The sequence below is a fragment of the Podarcis melisellensis genome (assembly GCF_964234715.1).
Source record: "Podarcis melisellensis genome assembly, chromosome: 11".
Taxonomy (NCBI): Eukaryota; Metazoa; Chordata; class Lepidosauria; order Squamata; family Lacertidae; genus Podarcis; species Podarcis melisellensis.
The window spans coordinates 18568235-18578108 of NC_138543.1; the positions used below are offsets into that span (position 1 = coordinate 18568235).

Consider the following 9874-nt stretch of genomic DNA (forward strand, 5'->3'; position numbering starts at 1 on the left):
GGGCCAACACTGAAAATGTGATGCTAGCACTTTAAAATGCTGGCATTTTGTTCTTTTTTGCATGGATCCAGTACCTCAAATTGTTATGCTGGCTCCTAAAGTATTGATTCTGATGCCCAGGAATTTAAATATGTTGCCAGTGCTGAGCCACAGTTTTTAATACATTGGCTGAAGGAATTAATAGCCTGTTCAGTGCAATAAACTTAACAGAAATCAATTAAAATATTTATACACTTGTGTTAGTCAAGTAGAAGAAAAAAATCTACAAAGCAGTAGTGCAGTAATACCTCCACTAGGACCAAGTAAAACTTCCCAAAACAATAAGCAATCTATTGAGCTTATCAGATTTTTTATTAAGGTTACCTTAAACAAAAAAGAGTGTGTGGGACTTCTTTTTTGCTGGGTATAATACAAATACCTGTTGTCAGAGCTGCCTCCAGGTCCCAGCTCACAGAGGACCAACGCTAGCCGGTGGTGATGTACAAAAGTCTTTATTGAAGTTCAGTTTCCATTTACAAGCCGCAGCGTGCAGCTCTACGTCTTAGAACCTAGACCGGCGAAGCTCCGTCTGAGTCCCCGCCCCCTATACACCAGTTTAAGACTCTAGCCTTACTCCACCTCTTCCGTTGTTCTTTCCTCCTCTGGGTCCGTCTGCCCCCCGGGGTCTCCTCCTACCTGGACTCTTCTGACGCTGACCCCCCCTGACTCTTGTCCCTCCTTCCGGCGGGCTTTAGGACCTGGTTCCCTATCCGGGCTACCTGCTGTCCCGCTCGCCTGTACATTTGAACTTGGCGCGCGCGCCCAGCTGGCAACCTTCCTCTTGACCGTTTCCGCGCTCTCCGATGGAGGCGTGGTCAATCCTGACTCATCTCCTCTCGCTGGTGGTGAACACCCTGGTCCCGATACCTGGGACTCCTCCCCCCCCACTGCGCTCTGGTGGGGAAGCTGGTCCTGATCTCCAACTGCTGCTCTCTGAGTCCCCTCTGGCCCCTTCCTTCTGGGGTATCCCCCTGGGTACCCCCCTTGCCCTGGCCATAGGCGCCCCCTTCTGTGAATCTTCCGATTCGCTGGAGAGACTCAGGGAATCCCTCGGACCACTGTCATCGCCTACGCTCCCCTCGGATTCCTCCCCCTCGCTCTCCATTTCCTCCCTCTCCTGTGCCTCTGCTCCTGAGCCCCTGACACCTGTCTTAGTTTTTAATAGTCTAAAATGGAAATAGAGAAGCACACTGTCACCTAAATGTTTGGTCTTGTCTGATAATAGGCACATTTCTACTTCCTAATGAAATTAATGGGATTTACACCTACATTTAAGGGATGAATCTTAAATTAGATGGTGCAAAATAGAAATGTTTAGTTTTCATCTGAAAAGCAGAAGCTGGAAGACATTCAGAACATTCTTTAGCAACACAAATCAATGCATATCATTGCTATAGTATTATAGCAACAATGTCCATGCACTCCCAGTTGCACTGATAGTCAACACTCCTGCTTAAAACAAAACACCCAGAGTTTTCCTCATTGCATCCCTTGACATAACATAGAAAGGGGGGTTGGGAGAAAGAGCTTTTCTTATGAAAAAGATACAATCTTAATAAAATATCAACTTATCCTCCATGCCAGTGGCATTTTTTCCTACTTCTAGAAACTTTTCACAACAGAAAACCTGTGAAAAAATAGTTGAATTTTCATTTAAACAAGGAAAAGGCCTTCCAGGTCACCTCTAAGATAAAAATGTCCCAAGCTACTTGTGATGTAATCACTTCCTTGAATTCACACCAACAAGCAGTTACTGTTTACATTACTATGTTCTTGGACTATTTGATAAACAGTGCTTATGTTCATTTGTTCATTTTTAAAACAATGAAGAACCTGTCAGACCTTGAAGAACTAGAATTTTACTAGATGGTGCCATAATAATAACATGGAGCACCGGTGGCCCATAGAACTCAGCAAGCACAAGGTCCCAGTTTCAATTCCTGACATCTCCAGTTAACCATCTCAGGTAGAAGGGCAGGGAGTGGTGGAATAATTCTGCAGGGGACTTTAGAGAACTGCTGCCCATTAGAGGAAATAAATCTAGGCTAGTTGATCCACTGGTCTGACTCATAAATGGCTAGATTTGGAAATTTGAAACATTTAACAATTTTAAGAGTGTATTTTTTCCCCTCTCGTAGATTGATTGTTCTAACTCCTTTTAACATGTCTTAAGAACTACTTGCTATTTTGCCAATCCAATACTTTGCACGAGCAAAAGGAGTGGAGTTACTTTCATGCCCCTTAGAATATTATGCTGAAGACCATATTTTTATTATTGTTTACCTAATTCCACAACTATTGCAGGGACGGGAAATTAAAAAGATAATATGGTATTTTCCAAGACACATGCTACAACTACTTTGAATTAATAACTAGTCTACAGTTTGCATATACCATATTTTTCCATGTATAAGGCACCTCCATGTATAAGACAATCCCTATTTTTTTGAACCAAAAATTAAGAAAACAGTATTTAAACATCAAAAAGGGGGGGGGATGCACACCCAAGATCGGGCAAATTTGTTGAGCTTTTTTCGGAGATCGCCAAAACTGGGCTCCTGGGAGGGACAGTGGCTATGATGTTCCGGCAGCTTCTTCACAGAAGGTAAGTGGTGTTTTTTAAAAACAAAAACCCTGTGCATTCACCATCTTTGTATAAAACAACCCCCAATTTTTTACTAAATTTTAAAAGCAATTTTAAAAACTTATCTTATTCATGGAAAAATACGGTAATTTTAAAAGATCAGTTGTATTTTACTTAAGTTCATAACTTGGAAAACTTACACTTTTTCCTGATGATGTACAAAGTACTGGCAAAAAAAGAAATGCTATGAAGTTGAATATAGAGAGATAGATAGATAGATAGTTACAGACACACATACACACACCACAGCAAGTCTAGAATACACATTCCAAAATAATACTTCCCATGTTTCTATTATGGTATAACAACTGGAATCAACACAGTAGGTTTTCAGAATTTCCAGCACTGTCTTAGAACAAGTGTTGCAAATACTCTGAAAGACTGTAGTAAGACTCATCAGCTTTTTCTGGTCTACCTCTGCAACAAAACTTAAGAGTTTAACCATTTCATTCCAATAAATATGCAGATAAAATCTCAAATAATTAAATGTTGCAGCAAGGAGATACATGGCAGAAATAGCCTAGAAACAAAACATACTTAGAGGTTTAGGCCCAAGTAACAGAGTTGTTCAATAGTGGAACAGACTCCTTCGGGAGGTGATGGACTCTCTTTCCTTGGTGGTTTTTAAGCAGAGAGTGGATGGCCATCTGTCATGTATGATTTAGTTAAGATTTCTGCATCACAGGGGGTTGGACGAGATGAACCTTGGGATCCCTTCTAACTCTATGATATCAAGAAATGTATTTTATTGCCATCCTATTGTTAAAACGTAATAAAAAAGCCTCACTGCGAAACAAGTTATGAAGAACAAATGTTTCCAGAGACCACCAAAATATGCTTTATTCCCATTATAATTAGTCATAACTCAGGAAGGCCTATTGTTTTGTTTATGTCTTATTATGTATGTTGTTTGTAGTTTATGTTCGGAACCACCCGTCATCCAGGAGTACAAAGAATATATACATGCAATGCTAATCGCTAAGGAAAGTAGTAAGATCAAACTGTATTTATACTAAGGGTTTCCCGAGGGAGGTTGAAATGTACCAAAAAATGATTCTGGGTGACCACAGACCAGTTTTCAAACAGCAGTTTTACCCTGGGCTGAGTCAGTTTACACCACGGTTTACAGTTGCACTGGGAGCCCGTGCAACACCTTGGACTCAAGCAGTCCACATTCCTTTTCCCACACAGTTAAAAGGAGGAATAAAGCATGTTTCAGTTTCTCCATCTCCAATTTCTGACTTGACATTATGTATAAAGCAGGAATTGTGGCTTACAATCAATTCTAATCAACTGCAAAAGCAAGTCAACTTTAAAATACAAAATGAGAGCACAAATACAAAAGCAAACCAATAACTCCTCTGCCACAAAAAATAATGTGTTTAATGTGTTTAATCAGCCAAAGTCTGGTTATAGAGAAACATTTTTGCCTGGTAGCTAAATACATGTATGAAGGTGTCAGGTGAGCCTCTCTGGGGAGAGTATTCCACAAACAGGGAGCCAACACAGAAAAGGCCACCCTCTGGGACTCTTACAGAGAAGGAAGACCAAGAAGAGACTCGTGTGATGACCAGAAAATAGTACTAATAATTAAGCCATAAGCCATAATATATGCCCAAAAGTTGTTTCTAGAATGACCCTTTGTCCTGATTGCCCAATCACACACATTTTGACACAAGCGCACAAGAATGGGAGCATTGCATTTCAAACCTCAAAACCGAATATATAAACACCACGCTCAAATGTCACTTCCAGTTGTTTTCGATTGGAAAGCACAGCTGTTAGTTACATAACAGGCAGGCTGATCAATAACAGCCTCAGAAACAAGACAATCCAGATGTTTCCCAGGCCCCACAAGAATGCCATATAGGAGCCTAACCCTATCTCTTGGCCACTTGTCCTTGATATCCTTTCAAAAGAAAAGAAGAACTCTGCCTAACCTGAACACGTTTTGAACCGCCAGGCTCTAAAGCAAGCGCAGCTATAATAATAACAATACAAATGAATAATAATAATAATAAAAGGAGATACCTCTGAGCATGTGGAGAATGCCTCTGTGGCATTAATGCAACCCGACTCACCTTACGCCCAAGCACTTCGGAAACTAACCACAGCTCAGATGAGGAGTGCGCATTATTGCAAAGAAAAAAAATGTAGAGAAGTGGCAAAAATGCTTGCAGCGGGAAGCGAGATAAAGGGAATTGATCTGCCCCGTCATGGCAAAGAAAGGGCCCGGTCTCGTGCTCGCTCAGCTCCCGACGCCAATACGGGCTCGGGCTGCGGTCGAACCGGCGAATCTCGGGCGTGCTTCAACAAGGCACCTGCCGAGCGTCCCACCCGCACCGGTGCCACCGTCCCTGACGCAAACTGCCCGCCGCCCGCGCGCCCTCTTCGCCTGCCGGCTGAGGGAGGCCGAGCGCTGCCCAGGGAAGGGGCGCCGTCGGAGGCGGCCTGAGGGGGGGGGGACCCTCTTGTCGCGGTGGCACCGGAGCTGAGGAGGAAGGAGACTCACCGTGAAGGGATGCCCGCCGACGTTCCCCACGGAGAAGCAGTTGTCCCCGGGGTTGACAGCCCCCGTCAGCACCTGGTGCAGGTTCATAACGGCGAGGCTCCCGCTTTCGGAGCCGACGCTCTCCGCCGACGGGTAGGGCAGCTGAGGCACCCGGAGCCGCTCGGCCGCGGCTAGTCCCGCAGGGGGCGGCGGCGGCGGCACATAGTGGGGGGCGGGGTCTCCCTCCGAGGCTCCTCCCCTTCTCGGGCAGAGGCAACGTCCGCTCGCGACCTCAGGGGGCGGGCGGAGGAGCCCCTCGCGCGCGCGGACTTCCTCCCTCAAACCGGCTTCCTACTGGCCCTCGCAGAGTTCTCTCTCTCTCCCTCAGCCTACAATAGCGGGCCGACCCTCTCCTGCGAATCGAACCATCGCGAGAGCGGGACCGGCCATGACGTCGCCCGGTTCACCCAGCAACCCTCTTTTTCCCCCATTAGGGATCGTTATGTACGCGTGCGCTAGGACTGTGAGGGAGGGAGGGAGAGGATAAGGTTCGGAGCATGCGTAGTTGAGGCTGCGTGCCTCCGCGAGGAAAAAGACGCGGAAGCCGGAGCCGCCCGCCCGTGCGCAGGCGCATTGGTGGCTCGGCGGCTGGGGAAGGAACGTCGACTTAAGGGAGGAAGGAGCGCAGGCGCAGTAGAACTGTCTAGTTAGTCCATGGCGGGGTGTGGCTGTTGTCACGTATTCGTCATGACCGTGAGGAAGGGCGGCGTGTAGAGGGAAGAGAGAGAGAGTGTGTGTCGGGCTGGGTGTGGTAGAGGAGCCGGTGTGTTCTGGAGCCAAGGCTTCAGCTGTGAAAGAGGCCAGTGAGGATGTGGGAGGAGGATGTGAGGAAACTGGGAGCAGCCAAGGGATGGACGTGGCAAACTGGTGAAGAAGCGCGGCTCTGCTCTTAGGAAATAAAGCCTTGGAGAGGAAAGTTAGCTAAAAAGTATCCCTACCTTCCTCTCCACCAATGTCTGGATCTGGATGTTATAGAATAATATAAGACTTAGTTGGTCTTTAAGGTGCTACTGGAAGGCATTTTTTTTGTTTTGACTATGGCAGACCAACACAGCTACCTATCTGTAACTTAGTTTTATGAGAAATCTGTTTTGGAAAACTGTTACAATGATATACAGTGGTACCTCAGGTTACGTACGCTTCAGGTTACATACGCTTCAGGTTACAGACTCCGCTAACCCAGAAATAGTGCTTCAGGTTAAGAACTTTGCTTCAGGATGAGAACAGAAATCGTACTCCAGCGGCGCGGTGGCATTAGCTAAAGTGGTGCTTCAGGTTAAGAACAGACCTCCGTAACGATTTAAGTACTTAATCCGAGGTACCACTGTACACTGAAATTCAGCCAGGGGGATTTGAGGAAGTCACTTAACAACCTTACTAAGATTGGATTAAGGATGGTTAAGATCTATGTTTGTTTGTCCGTTTAAAATTTTTGGGAAATCAATTAAAAAAATTGGAAAAAAACAACAAAGTCTCGATCTGGATCTTCTAATTCCATTTTTTTCAAAGCCACTAACAAATGTCTAGGAAGCAAAACACTGTTAGCAATTACATGAATGGCACTGCATCTGGTCTGGCCCTAAAACGACCTGTACCCTAGTTGGTTGGCATCTTGTCTGTCCTGGGATGGCTTCAGGGGTGATGTCAAAACTGTTGGAGAATGACATTCACCTGCTGCGACTTTCATAACTGCTGCCTCCTGCATTGCTTTTGCTGCGTAAGCAGCATCGAAGTACCAAGGCAGTGTGTATGGAGAACATGGGCTGCCCATATGATATAAGACCTTGCCCCCCCCCCCCAATACCTCCCTCATGTGGTCCAAAGGAAAGCAGAGCAATACATTTGACACAAACTTGGCAGCAGGAGTTGCTGGAAGGAAGCAAACGACACATTCCAACCGCCTTACAGACTCCTTTGAATTTGTATAGGATTTACTCCTTAGACTTCTCTTGAAGATGTCCCACAAGGCAGTGAGTACAGATGGTTCCTCAGAGTTTATTCCTGAAGTCTTTCTCACATATGAGTATGACCAGAAGAGAGTGGAGGTTTAGGATCAGAGTTTTCCTTCTCCTACCTTCCCATATTGACTAGTCTCATCTGCCCCCTCATTTCCCTAAATAGCACATGTAGAAGTCCCCTTCTGGACTATTGGATCCACTATTGGTGTCCACTCAATCTGCTGGAGTCTGTCTTCGCATGCAGGGGGTACCTTAATGTGTGGCAAACCCTAACATTTGCCTTCTGTTTGTCCAAAAACAAATTAACAGTTCTGGATAATTTGTAAATAGTAACTGACCAACTTCCCCCCAAATTGTAATCCTGGAGCATGTCTCATTGTTACAGTATCATTACACACTCAGCTTGCTCGGCACTCAAAAAAATAGTTCAAACTGTTTTTGTGCAACAGGCTCATCACAGCTATCTGCCAATCACCCATTCCCACCACCCTTCTGAGTAATACCCCTCCCCACCTTCTCACTATATAGAAAGGTCTGGTGACTTCTGTTTCAGTGTATCTGAAGAAGTGTGCATGCACACGAAAGCTCATACCAAGAACTAACTTAGTTGGTCTTTAAGGTGCTACTGGAAGGATTTTTTTTTGTTTTGACTATGGCAGACCAACACGGCTACCTAACTGTAACTGTTTTTGTGCATTACGTTCCTATTATTAGCCTGCCACTTTGAAATATGCAGTAGGCATACAGTGCAGCCTTTTTCATATTTACTCAAAAGTAAGCCCTGTGTTCAGTGGGGCTTACTGCTGAGTAAGTGTAAATAGGATTGTAATTATATTAAGTGTCACTGTAGTTTGAATATATTTTCAGAAAAGGTCAGGTTAACTCATTTGATGCAACTGACATTATGAATTTAGCTTTAAGTCTTATACAAATGTGAAGTGACCTTATTGTGCTATATGTCCTGAGCATTGTTTTAAGGCAAAGCTGGTTTAAAAAACATTTAAAATCAATAGAGTATATTTTCCCAGATAATGTGACATGACCTTGTGATGCTGGAAGGAGAAGGTATTGGGGTAAAGTGAGGGGAAAGTGGTGTGTAGAGAAAATAAAAATGTGTTTTTATTAAAAAAAATGTCTATGAGTTCAGGTCAGTGGAGTCGAAGAAGAATGGGTGTATACATGGAATATTGTTAATCCTGTGCATAGTAACTGGTTATCCCAGTTACTAACAAATGCTAAAGAGAATAATGTGGGTTTCCAAATTAATTGTCTTTTAGTATGTTAGGGAAATGATTTTTGCAGCACTCTCTTACACGTCTACTTACACCCAGTAAGTAAGCTTACTCTCCAGTACATGTACTGTATATAGAATTGCAACCTCATTTTAAACTTAAAAAATCAGCTAAAGGTAGTTCTGACTATATCCAATGTGATATTGTCACTAAAATCCTAATGCTTTCAGTGGAAGAAAATTCTATGCATGGTTTATTTAGTGCAATCCTATGCATGGTTTATTTAGAAATATCCCACTGTGTTAACTGCTAAGTATGCATAGGATTTCCAGAATAACCTAAGCACATTTACTCAGAATTTCTGATGAACAGTACCAGCTCCACAATAATCTCCTGTGTAGAAATGTCTTTCATCTTGACTATTTTCAGCTGAATTGAGGTCTTGGTATAAAGAAACATGAATCTGTTTCTTACAGTTTAGGACTTCATTGTGAACTTAAGCAACTTGCTATTTTAGTTTTTGTTCAACTGTCTAAAATGAGGCAGCAGTTCTTTCTGAAGTTCCCCTCTTGGTTATCATAAGCAATTAACTCTATGGCTGTTCATCATCATATGTTACTGACTACTGAAATCCATGGGATGGAAAGCAGAAGGCTTAAATGAGAATGCAGAAGAGAAGAGTTTCAAATTCGGGGACTTTCCATGGTGTTGGCAAACCTATTTAACAATTATTTCTTATACTGTAGTTAAGAAATATCTACAGAAAAGGGACATCTTCAGTGGAAAAAAACCCCATTGAGCTGCTAAAAAAGAAGAGTAATTTCTATGCAGTATTTGAGAACATATTGGCAGAGCTATTCATGGACAACATTGTTTTAAGAAGTGAAATCATGGTTTTGAAATTTCAATACCAACAAAATCATAATCCTGAAATATCAAATAGATTTGGGGCAGAATATTTTGCTCTGATTTTTTTCTGTGCAATACTATACCAGAAATTGTTCATGCACATTTGAAAGACTTTTTAAAAAATGTAACGAATGTATTCATGAATGCCTATAAAACTTATCTTCAATATCCCACTACAGAGATATAAGCATTGGTGTGTTTCAAAAAATACTTCACTATACCATATTACAGGAATGTAACCTTACAGTATCTCTCTGTCTCAGACATAGTTCTTTGCTAGCACTTCCTTTGGGAGAACCTTTAAGTGGAAACTGAACCTGGAACCTCATGAATACAACTTATGAGCTGTACTAACGAGCTCTAACACCACCTCTGCAATCACTAACTTGCATGCTTTGGAACAAACACACTAACAGCCTAGTACTGTACTAAATGTCATAGATGTAAAGGAATTCCCCTTCTTCATGCCTGCTCCATAAGATGTCCGGAGGTTTGCAAAACAGGAACAACCTTTTTCTGCAGTAGCTCCTTGCTTCTGGAA

At 43.2% G+C, this 9874-nt stretch overlaps 1 protein-coding gene across 4 annotated transcripts in view; it reads right to left on the bottom strand.

Annotated features, from left to right (window-relative positions):
* DMXL1 (Dmx like 1) overlaps positions 1-5653 on the bottom strand; it is a 72572-nt gene extending 66919 nt beyond the window's left edge. For 3 of the 4 annotated variants that reach the window (XM_081930345.1, XM_081930343.1, XM_081930342.1), the window contains exon 1: positions 5196-5652. In XM_081930345.1, coding sequence (XP_081786471.1) covers positions 5196-5282 — 87 coding nt within the window. In that variant the 5' untranslated portion in view covers positions 5283-5652. Of the gene's footprint in view, positions 1-5195 lie in introns of all 4 variants that reach the window. The other variant, XM_081930344.1, reaches the window with a different exon arrangement.
* Positions 5654-9874: the final 4221 nt, after the last annotated feature.